The sequence below is a fragment of the Dipodomys spectabilis genome, unplaced genomic scaffold (assembly GCF_019054845.1).
Source record: "Dipodomys spectabilis isolate Male_0828 unplaced genomic scaffold, ASM1905484v1 ptg000414l, whole genome shotgun sequence".
Classification (NCBI taxonomy): Eukaryota; Metazoa; Chordata; class Mammalia; order Rodentia; family Heteromyidae; genus Dipodomys; species Dipodomys spectabilis.
Genome location: NW_024871091.1, coordinates 2,536,169 through 2,561,847, shown reverse-complemented (window position 1 = coordinate 2,561,847; position 25,679 = coordinate 2,536,169). Strand labels below are relative to the sequence as shown.

Genomic DNA, 25,679 nt, shown 5'->3' with positions numbered 1-25,679 from the left:
GTTTCCAAAGAATATAGTATGAAAAAAGAAAAACTATTTTTACAATGGAGAAACCTTCAAACAGGTAATTAGGTCAACAGTGGTTAAGCCATTCTTGTGATATGCACCCTTGATATGATGTAGTATAAATGGCCTTTTTCCTCTCTAGCCTTCCTCTCAAAACCCAATAATCTCTTAATTCTGAAAAGTACATAAATTGCAACTTAGTATCATTCTACAATATGTCCATACACTTCTCACAGCTGCCAAAACCACCAAAATAAAGTCTGAGAAACTGTGACAAAAGAAGCTAAGGAGACATGGTGCCTAAATATAATATGGTATCCTGGATGAGGTCCTGATACGACAGGAAAACAGAGGAAGTTAAATCAACATGGACTTTATATTAAAAAAAATCAACATTGGTTCACTTAGTGTGACACATGTATATCACTTGTGCAAAGTTGTTGGTAATATAGAAAATGGTTGTTTTCTGTAAATCTAAAATATTTTAATTTTTTAACATTTAATATCTTTTCTTGGTTATCTCCCTTCCTCATTCTAGCCCTATGTTTCTAATCAAGTAGTGAGAAATCAACGAATGATTCTTGGATACCTGTTGTATGAAAAAGAAACATAATTGATTTTCTATGGGTCACCCAACAGTATCCAGGTTAAAAAAAAAAGTTTTTGTCAAAATAGTGCCTCTGAGTCAAAGATGAAGCAAATACAGAGTCAATCAAAAACAAAACCAAAAACCAAAAACCAGGGTATGTGACCATTAACAGTGCAGCCAACACATCAGCAATAACAGCTTCATGGTGTAGCACAGATCTGGTACTTCTACACAGCCAAGAATATATAAACATGCAAACTCTGTGAATGTTTTACTTCTTAAGATATAAAGCCAGGGGCTGGGAAGGTGGTCAGTGGTAGAGTGCTTGCCTTGTATGCATGAGACCCTGGGTTCAATTCCTCAGCACCACATAAGCAAAAAGAAAAAAAAAGCCAGAAATGGCGCTGTGGCTCAAGTGGTAGAGTGCTAGCCTTGAACTGAAGAGCTGAGGGACAGTGCCCAGGTTCAGAGCTCAGGCCCCATGACCGGCAAAAATTTTAAAAAATAATAATAAATTTTTTTAAAAAGGCAAGTCGTTATGTCGAAAAACGAACTTTACAACGTTGGGAAGGGGAAACAAAGCAGGAGGCTACAATGCTTGATAAGAAATGTGCTCATCGAGGTAAGCCAAGAGCGAAGAGACAAACGGTACATGGTCTCCCTGACAAGTGGATGCTAAATCCAAAATGTTAGGTGATACGACAAAACTAACAGGATGTAAGAAACAAAGAACTCCCACTCATCTGGTTAAACCACTACTAAATATCCCCATACTGCTGATCACATGTATGGTGTATAACATGTGAACACGGTTATATGTTACAGACTGACAATTTGCTCCAGGAAAGTTCGAATGAACTTGTGACTTTAAATGAGCATCATTATTCCACAATACTGTGAAATTCCGGAAATTATGTAATCACTTAATCACAACCAAAAAAAAAAGAACATCGGGGAAGGTAGGGAGGGAGGGGATGGTAGGGGGAAAACAATGGAGGGGGTAACAATGTTCAAGAGGAAGTGCACTCATTACCTCACTCATGTAACTGTAACCCTCTGTATAGTATCTTTACAATAAAAAAAAAAAAAGAAATGTGCTCATTATCTTACCCACGTAATTGTAACCCTCTGTACAGTATTTTCACAATAAAAATATATTTTAAAATTTTAATTAATTAATTAATTTAAAAAGGCCTAAGGGTTTGGGTTTGAGCCTCGGGACTGAAAAAAAAAAATTAAAAAAAAAAAAGATATAAAGCCAGAAACTATACTATCCTAAGTTGTAAGAAAAACATCATTTTGTCTTTGAATAAGAAACCATTTTGTTTGTGTGCAGGTCTTGGGGCTTGAACTCAAGGCCTGTACACTTGTCCTAGAGTTTTTCCACTAAAGATTAATGCTCTAACAATTAAGCCAAATACTGAGAATTGTATTTTCAATAAATCCTGGGTGTACAATTTTGGTCTTCTGTAAACATTCCAACAATAAGTAAACATTCCAACAATAAGTGATCTAATGTAAGGACCTAAATAAAATCCCAAACCAGATTTACAAGGCAACAAAGTATTTTTGAGCATTAATTCCAGTGCCCCATTTAGCGAATAAAAACATACATGCCCATTTAGAGCCTGCTGTAGAGAAGCAGCTAAGATCTTGTTCCATGATTTGATTTATTATAAATTATAACTGCAGAAAGAACTACATTAAGAGAAGAACAAGGTGTTATGAGACCTCATGAGATTGAGTGGTCAAGGGTAAGTGGAGGAAAGACTTTCCTTAACCAAATGTTCTTTGAGTATAGTTCAGAAGTAGTAGAATAGTCTCCAGCGAGTATGCCATATAGTGGGAACAAGTACCGTGAGAACAGCATGCAGTAACTGCAGAGTGGAGCCTTGAGGGAGGTCAGCATGACTGCAGTCTACGAGGTCAGAAGTACTACATAGGCAGGCAGGGTTTATCAGGCAGTCAGGAGTTTGAATCTTACTCTCAAAGTGTGAAGGGACCCACTAAGGATTTTTAGTATGACTTAAGAAGAAGCATTAAAACACACACACACACACACACACACACACACACACACACACACACACACACACACACACACACACACACACACACACACACACACACACACACACAAAATCATCCCAGCCAGGCTCCAGTGGCTCACGCCTGTAATCCTAGCTACTCATAACGCTGAGATCTGAGGATCATGGTTCAAAGCCAGCCCAAGCAGGAAAGTCCATGAGAATCTTATCTCCAATGAACCACCAGAAAACCAAAGGTGGTGCTGTGGCTCAAAGTGGTAAAGTGCTAGCCTTGAGCAAAAGGAACCCAGGGACAGTGCCCAGGCCCAGAGTTCAAGCACCAGGAATGGCAAAAAAAAAAAAAAAAAAGAATTATCCAAAATAATTCATAGTAATGGATTATGATTGGATATTAAATATATTCAGGAGATACAATCTTTGGAGTTTGGTAAATTGGTAAGAGAAAAAATATTCAAAGCTAACTTCCAGGGTTCTATAAAATGCTGTCAAGTAATGCTTTCATGGTCTGACTTAAAATTTACCCTGAGATAACATGAAGAAAAAGAAAAAGAACTTTATTTGTGCCTGAGAAAAGACTAGGCTTAAAGAAAAAAAGAAACTTAAAATAGCAGGGTAACATATCAAATACTTCTCTTTTCCAAGAATGGAAAATTCCCTTTGAGAGCATGATATATGAAGCTCAAAGTTAACATATTGTCTTCCTTCACAATTGTGAAAGCAAAGATGACACTCATTTTGGCCCTTTCTCTCTGACTCTTACTTTTCAGCTTTGTAATGGCATTTATCACTTTCTGTCTTGTATTTTCATCATATATAGATCTTACCTCTCTAAACTGTAAGTTCTCTAATAAAACATAATTATTAGTATAAAAAAATGAGCAGTTTGAATCGCGGTGCGATGACAGAGTAGGTGTTCGAGGCCTCACCATGTGTCCGACTAGCCTTTTCTCTGCCTTGCTTGCGTGAGCTTCAGCAGAATTCGAGATGGCTGGTCGTAAGGCTGGGAAGGACTCCGGAAAGGCCAAGACAAAGGTGGTTTCCCGCTCACAGAGAGCCGGCTTGCAGTTCCCAGTTGGCAGTATTCATCGACATCTGAAATCTAGGACAACCAGCCATGGACGTGTGGGAGCGACTGCCGCGGTGTACAGCGCAGCCATCCTGGAGTATCTCATCGCTGAGGTACTTGAATTGGCAGGAAATGCATCAAAAGATTTAAAGGCAGGGCTGGGAAGGTGGCTCAGTGGTTGAGCGCTTGCCTTGCATGCATGAGGCCCTGGGTTCGATTCCTCAGCACCACATATACAGAAAAAAAAGGTGGAAGTGGTGCTGTGGCTCAAGTGGTAGAGTGCTAGCCTTGAGGTGAAGAGCTGAGGGACAGTGCCCAGGCCCGAAGTTCAGACCCACAGCTGGACCAAAAAAAGATTTAAAGGTAAAGCATATTACCCCTCGTCACTTGCAACTTGCTATTCGTGGAGATGAAGAATTGGACTTTCTCATCAAGGCTACAATTGCTGGTAGTGGTGTTATCCCCCACATCCACAAGTCTCTTATTGGGAAGAAAGGACAACAGAAGATTGTCTAAAGGATGCCTGGATTCCTTGTTATCTCAGAACTCTAAATACTCTTAACAGCTGTCCAGTGTTGGTGATTCCAGTGAAAAAACACAATTTTGCCTTTTTGTAATTCTATTTGAGCAGGTTGAAAGTTTAATTAGCTTTCCAACCAACCAAATTTCTGCATTCGAGTCTTAACCATATTTAAGTGTTACTGTGGCTTCAAAGAAGCTATTGATTCTGAAGTAGTGGGTTTTGATTGAGTTAACTGTTTTTGAAAAACTGTTTGGATTTTAATTGTGATGCAGAAGTTATAGTAACAACATTTGGTTTTGTACAGACATTATTTCCACTCTAGCGGATAAGCTCAACAAAACTCATATACCAAAGTAAAAAAAATAAAAAAATAATAAATGAGTACCCAGCTGGGTGCTGGTGGCTCATACCTATAATCCTAGCTACTTAGGAAGTTGAGATCTGAGGATCATGGTTCAAACCCAGCCTGGACAGGAAAGTCTGTGAGACTCTTATCTCCAATTCACCACCAGAAAACTGGAAGTGGCACTGTAGCTCAAGCAGTAGAGCGCTAGCCTTGAGGTTAAGAGCTCAGGGACAGCACCCAAGCCCAGAATTCAAGCCCCATTACCAACAACAACAACAACAACAAAAATGAGTACCCAAAGATAAGGCAGGTTTCAGTGGCTTTGTAATCCTAGACAGGAAGCTGAGATCTGGAGGATCGTTGTCCAGAACCAACCTAAGCAGAAGAATCCTCAAGATTCCTTTTCCAACTAACCAGGAAAAGCAAGATGGGCAGTATGATTCAAGTTGTAAAGCACTAGCAAAGACAAGCATGTGCAAAGCCCTGAGTTCAAACCTTGCTACTAGCAAAAGGAGAGAGAAAAAGAGAGGGAGAGAAAGACCCCAAAAGTAATCCACGTACTCCAACCCAGGGGTAGGGTGCTAGAGGTAGGAAAAGACATTAAAGAAAAATAGGCAGAAAATTATTGCACATATCTTTAGAAGAATAAGAGTCTTTAAAATATGCTTATGTATATTATGTTAAAATATATTTAAAGAAGAATTCAAATAGAATTAAGGAAAATAGCAAGGAGCTATAAAATAGTAATGAACATGTGGATAATCAAGGGCATCCTTAAAACCGTGTTGACAGGGCTGGAAGCATGGCTGAAATGGCGGAATGACTTCAAATCCCAGGATCTCTACAAATAAATAAATAAGTTCTGGGGCTGGGAAGGTGGCTCAGTGGTAGAGCGCATGCCTTGCATGCCAGAGGCCCTGGGTTCGATTCCTCAGCACCACATAAGCAAAAAGGAAAAAGCCGGAAGTGGCGCTGTGGCTCAAGTGGTAGAGCGCTAGCCTTGAGCTGAAGAGCTGAGGGACAGCGCCCAGGCCCAGAGTTCAGGCCCCATGACCAGACCCCCCCAAAAAATAAAAATAAATATATAAATAAATAAGTTGGTATAACCTCACTGAAAATGACTAAAATTAGCTACAGTTCTTTAGCAGATTCAGACCAAAACTAATTTCTAACACTGAAATCTATGTACTCCCATCATACTCATAAAAATCACAGATATGTAACAGTGTGAAATGTGTGCTGCATAAAGGTTTTAGTAATTTCCTTCTTTGAGAAGTATTCTTATCAACTTTAAATAGCCAAGACAAAAACTCAAGTCTAAAATATTGTATGGATGCATTCTTTGTGTAAAGTAGGGTTTTTTACTGCTTGCTGTGAGTGACACTATGGTGTAATGGTGGCTTTCCACTAACTAAGCACTCTTAGAGATGGTATAAGATTCAGAAATGTAAAACTACCCTGCATTGGGATAGGCTTTATTCCAAACTGGACTGGCATTTCTTAGAAGACTTTATTTGGGGTTTTGTCCAAATAACAGATCAGGAGGCTTTCTTTTGTCACCCTATGAAAACCTGCAACCTCCATCCTATACATTTTCTATCTTCTTTCCCTATTTGATTTTTCCCTTTATCATACAACACTAGGACTTCCACACAATGTTACACTTATTGATCTTGCTGGATGTTATACTTTATTTAGATTGCGTTCTGACCGTCTACAAACTCTTTCTCTCATCCATTCTCTGTGTTTCTCTCTGTTCATGGTTAGTGTTCTACCATTTGAGCCATGTCTCCTACACTTCCCTGTCTTCTGACAAGGGAGGGCCATATGACTAACATTTCCCCAAAGGCATATATGCAATATGATCTCTCATCCCTTTGCTAAACTTTCCTAAAGAAGCTTACCTAGATTCATTTCCTTCTTACTGGCTAGAACCTGAAAGCTAGATTCCCAAGACAGGTCTTACCACAGCCTGGAACCCTGGATAAATGCATGGATAGAGGCTGCCAATTTGCTCAAAATTACTGTTCTGAATTATCAGAGAAATAAACACTACATATTTCTGTCCACTGGAGTTTGTTACATCAGTTTACCCTTTAAGAAACTACCATTGGGGGCTGGGAAAGTGGCTTAGTGGTAGAGCGCTTGCCTTGCATGCCTGAGGCCCTGGGTTCAATTCCTCAGCACCTTGAGCTGAAGAGCTGAGGGACAGCACCCAGGCCCAGAGTTCAGGCCCCACGACCAGACCCAAAAACAAAAAGAAAAAAAGAAAGAAACTACCTTTGGACACATTAGCAAGCAAGGTAAATGAGGGAAGAGATTTTGGTTTTACTTACCAGTGCATCCTTATGAACTCAGTAAGTACAAATTAATGAAACACGATTCTGTTATTACACCCTCAATATCAGCAAATCAATTTTAAGTTGACTTAAGAAGATCCAACCAAGAGTACTCTACAAGGTGCTATATCACATTCACTGCCATGCCTCCCTCCTCTACAGTATGTGCACTTCAGCCACATTAACCTTCTTGTAGTTTCTCCAATATGCCTGGGTCTGGCCCAACTCAAGGCCTTTGTGTAAGCTGCTCTAGTATCTACTCCCAACTTCCTTTGCAGGAGGAGTACCTCACCCCTTCATCTCTCCACTTAAATGTCATCTGATCAGATAGAACTTTCAGGCCACCCTATCCAAAACAAATTCTCTATATCCGTTTCTATATACTATTTTTATGTCTCTTGTTTCATTCAAAACGTTGATGAAAATGAGTGTTTGTGGCATATGAGTTTTTAAATTGTAAGTTAAATTACAAAGTCTGTAACAATATGAACGACCCTTGTTTTTATTCACTCCCTCAGACCCCTCTGCTTAGCATAGTACCTTGTCAAATCATAAAAAGCTAATAAAGGAGCCAGACGTCATAACATATGTCTGTAATCCCAGTTATTCAGATAACAGGAGGATTGTGGTTTGAGGCCAGTCTAGACAAAAAGTAGCAGGACCTTACCTCAAAAACAACCCCAGTCTGGTGGCATATACTATAATCTCAGTTCTTTGGGAGGCAGATGTATGAGGATAGTGGTCTAAAGCTAACCCAGAAAAAAAGTAAGATGATCTATCTGAAAAACAAAATAAAGCACAAAACAAAAGGACTGGGGCAGGCTCAAGTGGTAGAATCTTTACCTAACAAGTATGATCCCTGCATTCAATCCTACTACTGTTTAAAAAAAAAAAACACTGAAATCTCTGAAAACATACTTACATATCCTAAATCTACTTCAAATCACAATGGCAAAGACTAAAAGGTTGTTGTGGAACATTTAGTTCAACCCTTGTGATTTCAAGATCTGAAAACTTAGGCTAAAAAATACATTAACAAACTTTAAAATGCTTAGAAAAGGGAAACAGGAAACTAGCTTTTCAACTTTGGCACAGGAAAAGACTGCTTAAACAAAATATATAAAGTATTACCAGAAAGAGTCCCAAAAGTTTAACTAAATTAAAATTAAAAACTTGTTCATGAAAAAAAATCAAAAAAGTTCAGTAAGGAGGCTGAGATCTGAAGGTCACGGTTCAAATCCAGCCCAGGCAGTAAAGTCCCTAGACTCTAATTAACCATTAGGAAACCGGAAGTGGTACTGTGACTCAAAGTAGTAGAGGACTAGCCTTAAGCAAAAAGAAGCTCAGAGATAGCGCCTAGGCCCTGAGTTCAAGCTCCATGACCAAAAAGAAAAAAGCTCAGTACAGGCTAGGGATGTAGCTAGGTGATAGCGTACTTACCTAGTATATACAAGGAGTGGCGCTGTGGCTCAAGTGGTAGAGCGCTCGCCTTGAGCTGAAGAGCACAGGGACAGCGCCCAAGCCCAGAGTTCAAGCCCCACAACCGACAAAAAAAAAAAAAAAGAATCTAGTATATACAAGGGCCTGGATTCCATCTCAACACAGCCAAAACACACAAAACACACACACACACACACACACACACACACACACACACACACACACACACACAAACTGCAATAAGTTAGGGAATATATTTGGATATTTGAAGCACATATAAATAATAAACGACTAGGGGCTGGGAAGGTGGCTCAGTGGTAGAGCGCTTACCTTGCATGCATGAGGCCCTGGGTTCAATTCCTCAGCACCACATAAGCAAAAAGAAAAAAGCCGGAAGTGGTGCTGTGGCTCAAGTGGTAGAGCGCTAGCCTTGAGCTGAAGAGCTGAGGGACAGCGCCCAGGCCCAGAGTTCAGGCCCCACGACGGACCAAAAAACAAAAAACAAAAAAAAAACAAACCAAATAATAAACAACTAGTGTTCTGAGTACAAAATGGACAAGTTAATATAAGAAAGGTATCAATGTAAGGAAACAGACACAGGAGAACTGTGGTTTGAGGCCAGACTGGGCAAAAGTTAGCAAAACTCTAAGGGTGCCGTGGTTCACACCTGTAATACTAGCAATTCAGAAGACTGATGTCTGAAGATTGTGGTTTGTAGCTAGCCTAAGCAGGAAAGTCTGAGACTCTTGTCTCCAGTGAACCACTAAAAATAACCAGCAAGAAGTGGAGCTGTGGCTTAAGTGGTAGAATACTACCCTTGAGTGAAAAAACTTAGAGGCAAAGTCCAAGCCGTAAGTTCAAGTCCCAGGACACACACACACACACACACACACACACACACACACAAGTCCCAGGACACACACACACACACTCACACACACACACACACACACACACACATACACACACACACACACACACACACAGCCTAGCCTGGAGGCACATGCCTATAAGGTGGCAGATATATAAGGATACTAATGTAATGTTATTCCAATCCAGAAACACCCTTGAGACAAATCCAGAATAATGTGGAAATAGTGACAAGACTAAAAAAGTATTTAACCTGGGAAGTATATGGACCATATACATATGCAGTCATTAGTCATCAAAAAAACTCAACAATTAAGATCATTACATACAAGACTGGCCAAAAGAAAAAAGTCAAATAACAGCAAGTGCTGAGAAAATCTGAAACAATAAAAACTCACACTCTGGGAAAGCATACTAGTATAACCATTCCAGAATCATTTTACTTCTTATAAAGTTCAGCACTTACCTTTACCAACGCATATGATACTTCAATTGTTATATCTCAATGTCTGTATGAGCCAAAATGTTCATATTTGTGTATCTCCTATAAGTCTCACACACATACACACATATATCCTGATATACTGTTTACCACTGACCATAACAACAACAACAAAAAAGCCTTCAAACACCTAAGCTATTCTGCAAACAACTAGGCCATTAAAAGAATGGATATTCCTAGTATATTCTCAAAGTGAAATATTATTCACTGGTGCAACAAATGAATACCACATAAATCTTACAAAGAACCTAAAAAATGTTGCATTGAAAGTATATAAACCAGGGCTGGGAAAGTAGCTCAGTGGTAGAGTACTTGCTTTGCATGCATGAGGCCCTGGGTTCAATTCCTCAGCACCACATAAGCAGAAAAGGCCAGAAGTGGCCCTGTGGCTCAAGTGATAGAACGCTAGCCTTGAGCTGAAGAGCTCAGGAACAATGCCCAGGCCCAGAGTTCAAGCCCCACGACCAGCAAAAAAAAAAAAGTATATAAATCATGTTGATAAAGATCAAAATGAAAAAAAAAACCCAAGTAATCATCTCAGGTCCTGGGCCTAAGCACTGTCTCTGAGCTTTTGTGATCAAGGCTAGTGCTCTACCACTTGAGCCACAACTCCACTTCTGGCTTTTTAGCAGTTAACTGGAGATGAGTCTCACAGACTTTCTTGTCCAAGCTGACTTCAAACCACGATTCTCAAATCTCAGTTTCCTGAGTAGTTAGTGTAAGAAATGAGAGGTGAGTGAAGAATCCAGGCTTAAGATTTCAATAGGGGACAGAACTGCTGAGTTGCTCTAAGCAGGAATGGAGGCAGCAGCCATGGGCAGGTATGGGCGAAATTTAAGCAAAATTTTAGGGTCAGTCACATGGATCATATGGGCAGTCACATGGGTCACATTACGTGGACTGTGGGCATTCTGGAGGGAGTCAAGAAGGTGTTACAAAGGTGTTATGTGGGCTACAAGAATTGAGGGGAGAGACACATTCTAAGAAGGAGTGTAATGAGACTGTTGCAACTGGGGCAGGAATTTGTATGTCACACCAGGAAAACAATACAGCATCAGGGAAATAGAAATTTAACAGATGTTTGTAAACAGGTAGGGACACAGGGTAGGGACTTAATTGGCAAGCTGACTCTGAGACCTTAGAGTTAGGACTACAGCTGTGAGGTACCAGCACACAGTTTAAATAATACTTTTTAACAGAGAATCTCTATATAGCTCAGGAGGCCCTTCAAGTTGCAATATGGTACAGGATTAGATTCAAATTAGTGATCCTCCTGCTTCTGCCTCCCAAGTGCTAGAATTACAAACATGTACCACCATGTATGGCTTAAAACTCATTTTTTTTAAAGCATTACGATTCTAACAAAACTAAAGCTAACCATTATCAGGATGTCAGGGAGGGAGGGGAATGAGCTACAGAATACATAGGTAAGCAGAACTGAATTTCTAATGTCCTCATTTTCAAATTGGACAATGGGTACACAAATGATTTTATGCATTTTATTTTATATTTTATATGTACTGAATATTACATCTTAGACAGCTAATTAAAATGTTAGTGACTGTTCCAAAAGCTATATTGCTGCTTACTGGAGGCATCTTAACAAAGAAGTATCTGATCTCATACCTCAAAAACTTCAAGTTTAGGCATATATTAGAAGCCAAATAGACATTTGTTAATGCAACATAAATTTCATAATTACTTAGAATTATTCCAAACATGGATTCTATAAATCAATTATAAGGGTTCTGATTTGATTACATTTGATTTTATTTGGATTACACCACTTCATTAGTATCTTTGACAAGTAATACACCTGAATTCATAGAAGAGGGTTTTAATTGCACAGCTTTTCATTTCAAAACTGGAATATATATATATATATATATATATATATATATATATATATTCTCCTGGTTGTTTTCACCAACGTCTAATGTCTAACCTAAGTCAACAAATGATGACTTTTAAAATAAATTTTATTTATACAATCCATTTCATGAAATAGCTCCCTGGTCATGACTCTTTTTTCCTTTTCTCAGTATTAGAGAGAGCTTTGTGCCTCAAGGTGAGCACTCTACCCTGAGCCACACACTCAGTCCTTTTCACTACTTTTCTAACAGGCTCAAGCTTTTTGCTAAGGCCATCCTGAATCCTATTTATGCTTCCCATAAAGCTGGGGTGACAGGTGCCCAGCTTTTTGATTGGTTGAGATGGAGTCTCAACACACTTTTTTTTCTACCTGGGCTGGCCTTGAACCATGATGCTCCTGATCTCTCTCTTAAGCACAGAGTATAGCTCAATGAACAATCAAGAGTTGGAGACTTGAAGAGCAAATGGAAGAACCCCCCCAGTGGAAAACAGTATAACCAGAATCCACTTCTAGACTTTGAAGACTAAATAAATAGACAATTAAAAAGCTGAGAAAGAGCCAGACAAGTTGGTGACACACCTTTAATTCCAACGTTCTACAAACTGTGGATTGTGTGTTCTGCACAGCAAAATTATGTCAATAAAAATATTGAAAGAAACAAAAAGAAGCCGGGAGCCAGGGGCTCACACTTGTAATCCTAGCTACCCAGGAGGCTGAGATCTAAGGATCACAGTTCAAAGCCAGCCCAGGTAGGAAAGTCTGTGAGACTCTTATCTCCAATTAATCACCAGAAAACCAGAAGTGGCCCTGTGGCTCAAGTGATAGAGCACTTGCCTTGAGCTGAAGAGCTCAGGAACAGCGCCCAGGCCCAGAGTTGGAGAGGGAGAGGGAGAGGGAGAGGAAGAGGAAGAGGAAGAGGAAGAGGGAGAGGGAGAGGGAGAGGGAAAGGGAGAGGGAGAGGAAGAAGAAGAAGAAGAGGAAGAGGGAGAGGGAGAGAGAGAGGGAGGGTAGAATGCTTGCCTTGCATGCATGAGGCCCTGTGTTCAATTCCTCAGTACCACATAAGCAGAAAAAGCCCAAAGTGGCCCTGTGGCTCAAGTGATAAAGCACTGGCCTTGAGCTGAAGAGCTCAGGAACAGCGCCCAGGCCCAGAGTTAGAGAGGGAGAGGGAGAGGGAGAGGGAGAGGGAGGGTAGAATGCTTGCCTTGCATGCATGAGGCCCTGTGTTCAATTCCTCAGCACCACATAAGCAGAAAAAGCCCGAAGTGGCTCTCTGGCTGAAGTGGTAGAGCACTAGCCTTGAGTTGAAGAGCTGAGGGACAGCGCCCAGGCCCAAAGTTCAGGCCCACAATCAACAAAATAAATAAATAAAATGCCTGAGTAACAAGTCAAGACTTGCAAGACTAAGACACCTTAAAAAAAAAAAAAAAAGAAAGGAAAGGAGCCAGAGTGAACTATGCACTACGCTATACAGTCCTTAATCCGCATTATTGCAAACTACATTAATTGGGAAGCTTAAAGGACATTCCCACTGCTTACACAACAGGTGTAGTTTACATAATCTCTTCTATCCAGCTGTTACTTATTTGTGACAGTTCCCTTCTGGTTTCTGCTCCCTAATGATCTGTAGGATTACTGCGTCTTCCAATGTGGTTTCTGTATTCCTTGCCCAAATCCTAATAGAATTACTAATTTTACTTTTGAACAGTAAAATAGACTGAAACTTGTGAATAATCGGGGCGGGGGGGGGGGGGGAGTTCTTATTATAAGACAAAAAAATCTTATAATAAAATATAAATATAACCATAAACTTTATTTTTTTATTAGCCCATGTATCTTTTACTAAACTGCCTTAAAAAAAAAAAAAAAGGACTGGGAAAGTGGCTCAGTGGTAGAGTGCTTGCCTTGCATGCATGAGCCCCTGGGTTCAATTCCTCAGCACCACATAAGGAGAAAAAGCTGGAAGTGGCGTTGTGGCTCAAAGTGGTAGAGCGCTAGCCTTGAGCTGAAGAGCTGAGGGACAGCGCCCAGGCCCAGAGTTCAGGTCCCATGACTGAACCCCCCAAAAAAAAATCCTCTTCAGTATTCCCACTATATGGAATTGTGTTAGCCCAAAGTATCTTTGTATTGGCTACCTACCTATCATCGTATTTGCTAAGAGCGAGTCACATATAGAATAGGATAATGTAATGGTGAAAACGAACACTGAAAATCTGGACAAATGTATAGTAAAGGAGGGACTTTGGTAGTAGCAAAAATCCAAAAGATAGAAAAATGAAAATCCACGAACTTGGTGATGCTCCAGAGAGGAAACCAGCAAGTGTTGACGCTAAACTGGCAGAAACATCAATACTTCCTGGCTCCCCCACTGGGTGCATCAATTTACACAGGCAGGCTGCTCCTCTGCTGCAAGTGACAAAGAGTGAATGCTGTCAACAGATGGAAAGAAATGGTCCATAAGCATGGCTGTGGGCAGCAATGAAATGGGAAGGTGTGTTGCTGGTAGGATTAGCTGCCAATTAGCTAAGTCACTTCCCTTTGATGCCAATTATTTCATAGAAATAGTGTGGAAAAGTTTAATAGCAGGCCTGAGATTGCTACTCTTAACAAGGCCAATCGTAGTGACTCACATTTATAATCCCAACAGAGAGCAGGAGGATTTCAGTTTAAGGGTAGCTCACAGTTACTGAGATTGCATCTCAACTAATATAATAAGGTGGGTGTGGTGGTGTGTACCTGTCATCCCATCTACACAGGAAGTATAACTGGGAGGAGCACAATCCAGGGCAGCCTTGGGCAAAAAAGTCCCACTGAAGTACAAAAGGCTGCAGAAGTAGTTCAAGTGGCAGAGTACCAGCCTAGGAAATGTGAAGCTGAGTTTAAACTCCAGTGCCACCAGAAAGTGGAGGAGGGAGAATGAGGTGATTATAAGCAATTTGGTCCTTGGCTAGTATCTAGGGACTTAGATTCAGAGAGAGTTCCTATCACCCTAACAAGAGTAATATGCTGTGCCTAAACCATCTGTATAAGTAGTATTTATGCTGAATACCTGCTTTCCTTCTGGGAAAGTAAAATTCTGGTATATACCAAGTGTAGACTGCTCAAGTAAGCAGTGGAAAAGTCCTTATCAACATTTTATACTGATGGAATTAAGTATATCCCAGTTGACAGTGGGAGAGGACTGTTGGAAGCTTGCGTGATGTTCCTCCAGACTTTGCCCCTTACATCTTTTGCCTTTGCTGACTTTGCTTTGTGTCCTTTCGCTGTATTAGCAGTAGTAAGAATATATGTGAAGTCTTAGAATAAACCATTAAACCCGAGGGTAGAATTTGGTTTGGGTATGGTATTGAATAACACAGCAAACATCTTGCCAACAACCTTGTATAGCAGGTATTATGCCATTTTAAGATGGTCATAATACAGTTTCTAAGAAGCTCAAGGACAGAGGTGAACAATGAGTGTGCCAGAAAATGAATACGGCAGTGTTTACTATATGGCAAATGGGTGTAACCTAATGTTAGTGACCTTAAGAACCACTTGCAGTGGCTTGCTAAAAACATAATTTTTTGGCCATACACCAGTGGCTCATACTTGTAATCCTAGCCACTCAGAAGGCTGACATCAGAATGTAACAGTTCAAAGTTGGACTGGAGAAAAAAGTCTGTGAGATTCCATCTCCAAATACCTAGCAAAAGGCTGGAGTGGAGGCATGGCTCATGTTGCACAGCACCAGCAAGGAAGCTAAGCAACTGTGAGGATGAGTACAATCCCTGAAACCAAGAAAAATAAAACAAAAAATACATAATTTTTTGGAGCTTAGATTCATTCAGTAGGTTTGAGGCTACAAAATCTGTATCCAAGATGACTTTTGTACTTACAGTAAGTATCTAGGATGACTTTTTTACAAGTAGTCCATGTTTTTCATGTGCTAGTCCTGGGGCTTGAACTCAGGGACTGGGCATTGTCCCTGAACTTTTTTGCTCATAGTCAGTGCTCTACCACTTGACCCACAGCTCCACTTTTGGTGGAGCTTTTTTGGAGCTAATAGGAGATAAACCTCACAGACTTTCCTACCTGAGCTGGCTTTGAACTGCAATCTCAGATCTCAGCCTCCTAAGTGGCTAAGATTACAGCCATGAGCCACCAGCACAAGGACTATGTTTTGAGAAATAGTTTTATCAAGCTAGGTAGTAAATGGCAGAAGTAGGATTTACATGAACTTTTAACAAGGTTGATGCGCACTTTACACACAGGTTCTTCTAAATCCCTCAAACTCTGAAGATCGTAGCCTTCTTTTCATAGGTATTCATCCTCTTAATGGTAACTGGTACAAACAGGAAAGTACCTTACATTCCCAGTACCAAAAACTAAATAGCATCCTAAATAGCACAATGAGTCAGGTGATATAAATGAGTTGACTGTGGTGGGATATGCTTTATAATCCTACTACTAAGGAGGCTGAGGCAGGAGGATCATAAATTCAAAGCCAATTTGGCCTACATAGTGAGATCTTGTCACAAAATGAAACAATTAACAATACAAGAGAATTAACAATACAAGCTTTGGTTTTCAAAATAGATTTGATGTGCTGGTGGTAACAGGAAAACTAAGTGTCATCAACTGCATTTAACAAAGTGAGTATGTTTCCTTCTAATTCTAGAAGGTGGAGATAGTATCATAATTATAGTATGCTATGAATCGACAAAAAATAGGATAATCGTGGTGAATAGAAAAGATGGGCTTGCACCTATAATCCTAGCTACTCAGAAAGCTGAGATCTTAACAATGAAATCAAAAGTCAACCCAGGGCTGGGAATGTGGCTTAGTGGCAGAGTGCTTGCTTAGTATGGATGAAGCCCTGGGTTTGATTCCTCAGTACCACATCAAAAGAAAAACCTGGAAGTAGCACTGTGGCTCACATGGTAGAGTGCTAGCACTGAGCAAAAGAAACTCAGGTACAGTGCCCAGGCCCTAAGTTCACTGGCTGGCCAAAAAAAAAAAAAAAAAAAGAAAGAAAAGAAAGCCCAGGCAGCAAAGTTGCTGCAACTCTTATCACCAAATCAGCAGAGAAATGTTGGAAGTGTACATGTGTCTTAATAAGTGGCTGAGTTGGGCACCAGTGGCTCACACCTGTAATCCTAGCTACTCAGGAGGCTGAGATCTGAGGATCAGGTTCAAAGCCACCCCAGGCAGGAAAGTCCATCAGACTCTTATCTCCAATAAACCATTCAGAAAACCAGAAGTGGTGTTATGGTTCAAGTGGAAGAGCACTTGCCTTGAGCTGAAGAGCTGAGGGACAGAGCCCAGGCCCAGAGTCCAAGCCCTACAACTGACAAAAAAAAAAAAAGTAAGTGGCAGAGCACCAGCCTCAAGCAAAAACAGCTAAGGGAGAACAGGAGGCCCTGATTTCAAGCACCAATACTGGAGCACACATGTATGTGTGTACACACACACACACACACACACACACACACACACACACACACACACACGTCCCTGATCACTTTTTAAGCATATAATTTTTTTTCTCATTGAAAATATGAATAGTGGAATATTTTTCCACTGCAAAAGAAGTCATTTTCAGAGCTACATACTTTTCTGCAACCTACTCTAAAATGCAGAAGCTTTTTGGTGACTACTTTCAAACTGATCATTTTTCACCTGTTATTACTGATTAAACCTATGTTTTCAAAAACATTTGCCAGGTACTTACTGAGCATCTACTGTTTGCCTGATTTTGTGTTAGCTATAAAATCATTGTCAAAAACACTGTTCTGGTTCTTCTAAGAAAACCTTGGTGAAGACAAAGGAAATTGCAAAGTAATGCCTGTTTAATACTAAGACAATATACAGTAGAACCTAAAAAACAAATGATACCTGTTCTCACCAGTTCTCCCATTCTAGTATGGAGCATAAAAATCAGTGATATTCTTTACCTCAGAAATACAAATTACTCAAATAAATTTGGACATCCTTAGTGTAACACCATTTCTAACCCACATCTAAACCACATCTTCCTCAATAATAAAGAAGTCAGCCAAACCAGCAATCCATCCATATATTGCAGTAATTGAGGGGCTTATTGCCAGCATGCTGGCATAGGCCATCCTGTGCCCATATCTGCAGTGCTGTGCGCTCATTCATCATTAAGCTGCAGTGAACATATGCAGCAGCTATACTAATACGTTTGCTTTATGATCACCTCTATCTTCACTTGTACCAGGCCAAGAAGGTAAATATGATGTAAATAGAAATAAATAATTCACTTGTGAAAGCCCAGAACTTTATACAAGAAAAGCTGCCCCAATCTCGAGGATTCCAGATATAAGAGGCTTTAAAGTACTCCAGACAGTGCTTATCTACCATACCCAAGGCTCTGAGTTACATCCCAACACCACAGAAAAGGGTAAGAAAAAGTGCCCCCTAAAGTATTACATATGGGGAAACTAGCACCTTGAAGGAAAAAAAAAAATTGTTTTGTTTCCTATGCATGTTGAGAGAACTGATCAACCATGCTAGACAAGTAGTTAGCCTTGATGATTTTTTCCATTATTCAATAAACCAGAATTTGCATCTACAGTTCTTTGCATATCAAACAGACACAGGGAGATTGAAGCTTTTCTCCAGGCCTCTGGCCACATTATAGCAGCTTAGGTAAAGGAAATAAGCTCATCTAAACAGCTGCATTAGTATGAAAATGGCCAACTTCACCTGCTGAAATCTTACTTCAGCTAAAAATCCATTAGGAACATTGAAAACCATTAGGAACATTTAAAATTATATGATACATACATAGGCACTCAACAATAGGCACTAAATGGCTGAATTCTTAGCAATATTTAAACAAAAACAACAAGCAAAAAGTCCTTATTGACAATACTTGGGAAAGAATCAGTTTCATGTTGCTTAATCAACAATAAGATGGGGGGCACAATGAGGACTTCTTTCGTTTATGTAAAGATTTCAAGTTGTAGTGGTTAGTTCCTATGTTGAAGAAGGTCAGCCTAGCATCTATTTGAAAAGAGCAAAATGCCATGTCATGTGTACATAAAACCAAAGGTATCAAATGTAGCAAACCACTTTTATCTGACATCCAAAGCAGAAAATGGCACACTTTACAGTTTGTTTTTAATAGCAAAACAAATGAAGCTGAGAGGCAGTGGTTTATACCTATAATCCTAAGTATTCAGGAAGCTGAGATTTGAGGATCTCCGTTCGAAGCCAAATGAGGTAGACAGACCAGAAAGACAGCAGAAAAGGGCAAGAAGTGGAGGTATGTCTCACATGGCAGAACACCTGCCATGAGTAAAAAAGCAGAATGAGCGCACATAGGTCCTGAGTTCAAGTCCTACTACTTGCACACATACACACACACAAAAAAAAAGATAAATGAAGCAGGGCACCACTGTAATCCTAGCAACTCAGGAGACTGAGATCTGAGGATTGAAGTTCAAAGCCATTCCACATAAAGTTGAGAGACCTTTATTTACAATTAACCACAGAAAAGCCAGAAATGAAGCTGTGGCTCAAGTGACAGACTGCCAGTCTTAAGCCAAGATGGTAGGAGGCAAAGATGTGGACACCTTTGTAAGACTTGTGTAAATGCAAAAACATTGCAAACTAAGGTATAACATCCAGGCCAAGTTCAAGCTTCAGGGGCAGCACATTAAAAAAAAGACAAGTATATACCAGTAATGAATTCATGAAAATTGAATTTTGTTGTGTATCACAAATTTATTTGATACATACTGTCATCACACCTTTTATATCTATAGCAGTGAATGTAATGACAATAAAGCTCATGAAGACAGGAATCTGTGCTTAGTAAATATTTGTTCAGTGAAATACTGCTCCCAAAAACACAAACACCTGAATCATCTAACAAAGATTATGCCATGGTCACTATGGCTTGAGCATTAGATTTATTTATTCTAATTCTTACAAAAGTAGTAAATCCATTCTTCAGTCATGTCTACTACAGATCACTAAGTAATATAAAATATTTTTTCAATATTTATTAAATACCTACTAGGCACTGGGTACTGTACTAGAAGCTAAGGATATACTATGAACTTTCCCTGCCTCCAGCTCCCTTCAGACTATAACAGACTTTCTCAATTGGGGCTCCTCCTCCAGGTGTGTAGGAAAGCAATTAATTACATATAATGTCTTCCCCTTGGGAAAGACTTGTCTAGGGAGCTACACAAGTTAAAAGGCAATTATAATGCAATAAGATATAAAGGTTGCTTTTAGGTAGGGTCAAGTTCAACTGTTAAACCTACAAGTGTTTGAACTACCTGGTAGGAGCCAAGATGTAGAAGCCTTGTAAATGCAAAAACATTGTGTAAATGTAAAAACATTTTAATATACACATGCAGCTTTACCTCCAATCGCAACAAAATAAAATCAACAATTTCCACACTCAGCAATGTCAGGTCAAGGTTATTAGGGAATTAAACAGGAAAAAAATGTTTAATTACCCTGATAATTTAATGAAGAAATAAATTAAAAACTTTCCTGCTTCGGGAAGAAGAAAAGCAATTACCTGAATTATTTTGTTAATTACCTCCATATACTGTTTCATTAGAGTGGCCTTGAGTTGGACTGAAAGTAATAAATTAGCTACTTAGTTCATTAATTCTTATTTTGCATTTTCAGTCTTATTTGTAATTTCCATTCTTCCTTATGCAGTTTAATTTCTTTCAAGTCTCTTTGGTAAGACATTTTCTATAAGATATTACTAAGCTACAACCTTTAGGAACCAAAGCAGTTTGAGAACTTCCAGAATCAGAAAGATAAATTTACTACAGTTTTTCACGGACACAATAAGCTTTCATTGTCAACCACCTAGAAATTCAATATGAACTAGCACCCTCTGACAAGTGAAAGTTACAATGTCCTCTGGGTCAAGGCCCCTAACTTACTAAGATGTGTTTCCTTTGAGTCTGGCACTGGTGGCTAGTGCTTGTAATCCTAGCTACTCAGAAAACCAACATGTAAGTATCATGGTTCCAAGCCAGCCCAGGCTGAAGGACTAAAAGATGCTTATCTCCAAATAACTTCAACCCCCTTCCCAAAAAGCTAGAGACAGAGCTATGGGTCAAGTGGTAGAGAGAAAAAAATAAGGGACAATAGCCCAGGCCCTTATTTCAAGCCCCAGTACTGAAACACACACAAAAATGTCTTATTTGAATCTTTAGCATGAAATGATTTCATAATCACTCAAAAGGGAAAAATTCTTAAGACTGTCAATAAATCTACAGGTTTTTAAGTTTTACATAGGATTAAAAAATTTCTATGCTCATTAGGAATTTTAATTAGAATAAAAGGATAGCAAAGAAGTCTAGTTGAGACTCAAATCTCAACTAGTCTATGCTGTCAATACGCTTTTCAAGGAAATAAAATAATTTTTTTTTGTCAGTCATGGGGCTTGAACTCTGGGCTTGGGCACTGTCCTCAGCTCTTCAGGTCAAGACTAGTGCTCTACCACTTTAGCCACAGTGCCACTTGCAGATTTCTGGTGGTTTATGGGAGATTAAGAGTTTCACAGACTTTCCTGTCAGGGCTGGCTTTGAACCACGATCCTCAGATCTCAGCCTCCTGAGTAGCTAGTATTACAGGAATGAGCCACCGGTGCCTGGTCAGACATAAATTTTATAGAGAAAGCTACAATTTATTGTATTTATGGAGATGTTGACTAAGAACAGACAGCGCTCTTATGCCACTCATAGGCAGGCAACTTTTAAATCTTTCAAAACACTTCCCACATGCCTAAATCCTAAAATGCTGTACAGCAAATTCACCAATCTTTTTCAACCTCAAAACTGTCATACACACACACACACACAGCTTGGACATGCTACATGCTGATGTCTCAGACCTTTAATCCTAGCTACTCAGGAGGCTGAGATGTGAGGATCACATTTCAAAGCCAGCTCAGGCAGGAAAAGTCCTTGAGACTCTTATCTCCTATTAACCACCAAAAAACCAGAAGTGGTAGAGTTAGCCTTGACCAAGAGAGCTAAGGGACAGTACCCAGGCCCTGAACACAAGCCCCAATATCATAAAAAAAAAAAAAAGCCAGGGCTGGGAAGAGGCCCTGGGTTTGATTCCTCAGCACCACATAAGCAAAAAGCAAAAAGCCGGAAGTGGTGCTGTGGGTCAAGTGGTAGAGCGCTAGCCTTGAGCTGAAGAGCTGAGGGACAGCACCCAGGCCCAGAGTTCAGGCCCCATGACTGGACCCAAAAAAAAAAAAAAAAGCCACAGTAAGGCTTGCTTTTAATCCTCGAACTAGAAAGGCTGAGGCTAGAGGACAAAGAGTGCTGAGACCAGCCTTAGCAACAGGGCAATACTTTGTCTCAAAAAATTATTGTCAACAGCTAAGTTATAATTTATCAGAAAGGGAAAACATGATTATCAAGAAGAAAGAAGTCAAGGCCATGTCTTTAAAACTTGAAATTCTTTACTATTTCTTTTAGCTTGAAACTAGTAAAACTAGAGAAATAAATGACATTTTAAAATGAGTCCACAAACACAAATGAGTTATAGAAGATAAGATTCTAAATTTCCATATCAGATTTGAAATATAAAATAAGCTCTCTTCTATTATGTAATCCTCTAGTTTTCAATGGCTGACAACTACAATTAACACTACTGTGATTTAATATTCAAAGCTAATTTCAAAACTGTGGAAGTCTGCTAAAAAACACAATTGAATTTAGAAGGAATTTATAGTCTTTAAAATATTAAAAGAATCAAAAGGACAGTACACATCGTGAACTACATATAGTTTGCAGGTCTCAAAGTCCCACCTAAATCTTTAATTTTAGCCTTTTAGTAATTTAATTGGGAATGCCCCTCAAGGAATCTGTGCCAGGTAAAAGACGAGAATAGGATGTGGTTTACTGATCTGAAGGATCTAAAATTTGCCCCTCCAAAATTTTATAGCCAAGTTTTAAGAAAAAGAATTTGAATATATGTAATACATTCAGACCAAGGGGCTTGTTTCTTTTTTATTCTTGCCTTAAGACAAAAGCCAGATAAAACTCCTAAGAACCTTCCAGCTTACTGCACTAGCACAAATTGCTAGGACTTACCATACTCATGGTTGTGCAGGAAAATGTGGGCATCTGGGCATCTCAGGTGAAACAATGAGGTCAAATCTCCTTTCAGTATGAGGAAAAGTGATTCTCTGCGGATATCTGGGTTGAGGATGAAAAGAACTAGCCTCAAATCTGCAAGCTGGCACCTCAGCAACTGCTGCATATTCTACTGCATGCCCTAGCTTCATGGGCCAGCACTGCTTAATTACTAGGCTCTGATACAATGCAGATCACTTCAGAAAAAAAGCAAAGTGAAGGGGGCTTTTAGAGCAAAGCTTGGGTTCCTTGGTTCCAAATGTGTACATCCTTTCAAAAATGAGATTTCATTACCTCAATGTTCAACTAGTGAATTTAATATGGCTCAGAGCCCATTTATTTTCCAACATCAAAGTGGTATGTATGGGAAAAGATAATCCTTATCCTAAATATTAGAATTAGCTCTCCTGTCACCTTTCCCTTTTTGTCACCCTGAAACAACACTTCAAAATCACAAGAACCTATGTGAAACAGAACTATGAAGTAAAACGCTGTTTTACCGTCTCATGCTAGATGTAAGAAGCAAATTTTGGTCACTCGCTGCAGCAAAGCATTCAAGCTATTCTCCATGGATTTCAAGATCTTTTATATTTCCAAACTATTGCTATGTGCCACCAGCAATTATCTGTCCCCAACTTCATGCATGTTTCAGAGTGAAGTAAACATTTGGGGGGGGGGGGGACAAACAGTAGGATTGTGATGATGATATCATAAAAGAGGGATGTACAAATATGACTTTTACTTAGGGTACAGAAATGTAAAGGAAAAATGAGAGCAAACCCATATAACCTATGAAAACTGTACGTGCATTGTTTTGATTAGGAAAAACTGCATTAAGAGAACTAAACAGTTCTCAAGTGTTGAGCGAAAGGAGAAGCGCTGAGTCTTCGACGTTTTTGCTTAAGTACAAAAAACAAAAAATCAAAATGTGTAGAGGAACTCGTTCTGTTACCCCGCTGGCAGAATAAAACCCTATTCCCGCCACCTCCTGTGGAAATTAAGGAAGTTACTACAAATAGCAGCATGGAAGTAAACCACTCCGACTCTGCTTCATTCTTAATGAGCCCTCTAGGAGTAAACAGGTCACTGGAAAAAAAAAAAGTCAGTAGATCGAAATCGCTTTCCCCCACGGCCAAAGGCGGAATCAGGGTGGGGAAGAGACACGATCGGAGCAGCCCCGCCGCAGTCTGCGTTTTCTCACGGGGTGGATGTTGGGGAGTTTGGTCCTCCACGAGCGAGGGCGCCGGCAGGCAGGCAGCGCCATGCGCAGCCTCCGGGCGTCCCGGCCTCCCCCAGCCCGCGCAGCCCGTAGCCCTGGCTTCTACAGCTCCGTAAGGGTGCGCTTCCTAGGCTGGTTCCCCAAAGTTTGTCTGGCCTCGGATCACCAGCTGCCTGTCTCCCCGACCTCCCCCCTCTCCCCACAAACACACATTCCCGGCCCAGGCTGAGCCCAGCGCCAGTCTGCCGTTCCCCGGGCTCCAGGCTCCTCTTTTTGGGCCACGGTGACAGGTCTGGGTTTACCTCCATGTGCTCGTGGCAGGGGGAAACAAAAGAAAGCTCCCTCGGAGATCATCAAACGCCATCTTCGAGTAATTAGCACATGGAGGGGTCCCCTGGGTGATCCCCCCCATCACCCCTCGACGAGCCACCCCCCACCCCAATCACCAGGCAGAGTTCTTAGCGGCCCGCGAAAGCCCAGATGAAATTGTCCTGGGGTGGGGAGGGTGGGGGGCCGGAGCCTTCGCCTGCCCCGGCCCCCCGGCCACTCGTCCGGGTGGTCGTGTACTGGGGAAATAGTCAGGGGGAGGGGGATGGCATCGCTCAGTCCCCTCCCCCAACCTGGGAGACGGGCTGTCAGGGATCCCGCGGAGGGGATGGCGCGGCCGCACGCGGGGAAGCACAGGGACTGTACTTACAAAACGGTTCAGGCTCCGGCGAAACATCGCGTCGAAGGCGGCCACGAGCTCCGCTGGCGTCTACCGGGTTGTCTGGGAAGGCGCCGTCCACAAAACACACTGCGGCGTGGGCCGGCGGCGCAAAGCGGGCAGCTAGGAGGGCTGCCCCGCCAGCAGCCGGCCGCCTGCCCTCCTCGCGGCTCCGGGCTCCCCGCCCCGCCAAGCCCCCGCGTCCGAGGCCCCGCCGCCGCCCCGCCTAACTCGCCGCCCGCCCGCCCGCCCGCCCGTCCTGGGGGCGGCGGCCCCGTCGCTCCCCCTTATCTGGCCCCAGCCCCGCCGCTCCGGCAGCAGCCGGCCGAGAAGCGAACCCCGGCGCGCGGGGGAGGGATGGCGGAGAAGCGCGAGGCTCCTCCTGCGGGGAGGGGGGCCGCCCCGAGCTCTGAGCCACCTTCGGGCTCGGCACCCCGCTGTGTGTACTCTTCCCGACGCTAGCTTCCCCCGCCCTCTTCCCCACTAGCCGCCGCGGAGTCCCCAGTAGGGACACAGGGGACTCTAGTTGGGGCTCCCCGCACCTCACCTCGCCACAGCCCGACACTACTCCCTGGTCACTGTGAGGAGCCGTCCTCACTCCGGCCCTAACTCGTTGGCTGCGCGGCTTCACTCGCAGCCCCTCCTCGTCCGCGCGCTTTCGTCCCGTACTCGGGCTGAGGACCCTCAGCATAGCCCGCTGGCCCGTCCGGAGCCTGCGAGGCGGAGGGACCGCCCGCTTCCCCGCCGGGAGAACACCCGCTCCCCGCGAGGGATAACGGCTGAGGCACGTTGGAGACCCTACCGCGGGCGGGGCGCGAAAGGGGAGGGGGCGGTGAGGGAGGGGATTCGTTAGTCAAACCGCCCCCTTCTCATCGAGAAAGATGAGGGTCTCTCCCTTTCCGTATGCACCTACACGACTGCCCCCCCCCCCTCCCCCTTGGTGTGGTTGCTGGCTCCCCACCTATGCGCTCTTACTTCCACTTTCTCTGTAAGGTTGTAAAGTCAGGCTTTGTG

General features: G+C 41.6%; 2 protein-coding genes across 6 annotated transcripts in view; one reads left to right on the top strand and one right to left on the bottom strand.

Annotated features, from left to right (window-relative positions):
- The window catches only part of Atp11c (ATPase phospholipid transporting 11C), a 148,897-nt gene extending 123,606 nt beyond the window's left edge, over positions 1–25,291 (bottom strand). For 2 of the 5 annotated variants that reach the window (XM_042667578.1, XM_042667584.1), the window contains exon 1: positions 22,699–22,722. In XM_042667578.1, coding sequence (XP_042523512.1) covers positions 22,699–22,707 — 9 coding nt within the window. In that variant the 5' untranslated portion in view covers positions 22,708–22,722. Of the gene's footprint in view, positions 1–22,698; positions 22,723–24,656; positions 24,837–25,212 lie in introns of those variants that run through there. The other 3 variants (XM_042667583.1, XM_042667581.1, XM_042667582.1) reach the window with 3 other exon arrangements.
- On the top strand, positions 3,539–4,472 carry LOC122097097 (histone H2A.Z-like). The gene is made up of 2 exons (XM_042667585.1): positions 3,539–3,861; positions 4,073–4,472. Exons 1-2 carry the CDS (start codon positions 3,628–3,630, stop codon positions 4,223–4,225), a joined length of 387 nt encoding a protein of 128 aa, XP_042523519.1. The 5' UTR covers positions 3,539–3,627; the 3' UTR covers positions 4,226–4,472.
- Positions 25,292–25,679: the final 388 nt, after the last annotated feature.

Excerpts from the sequence above, each read along its gene's own strand:
- LOC122097097 (XM_042667585.1), top strand. The coding sequence starts at position 3,628 with ATGGCTGGTCGTAAGGCTGGGAAGGACTCCGGAAAGGCCAAGACAAAG. Across the intron at positions 3,862-4,072 it reads ATGCATCAAAAGATTTAAAG|GTAAAGCATATTACCCCTCG; the intron begins GCAGGGCTGGGA and ends AAAGATTTAAAG.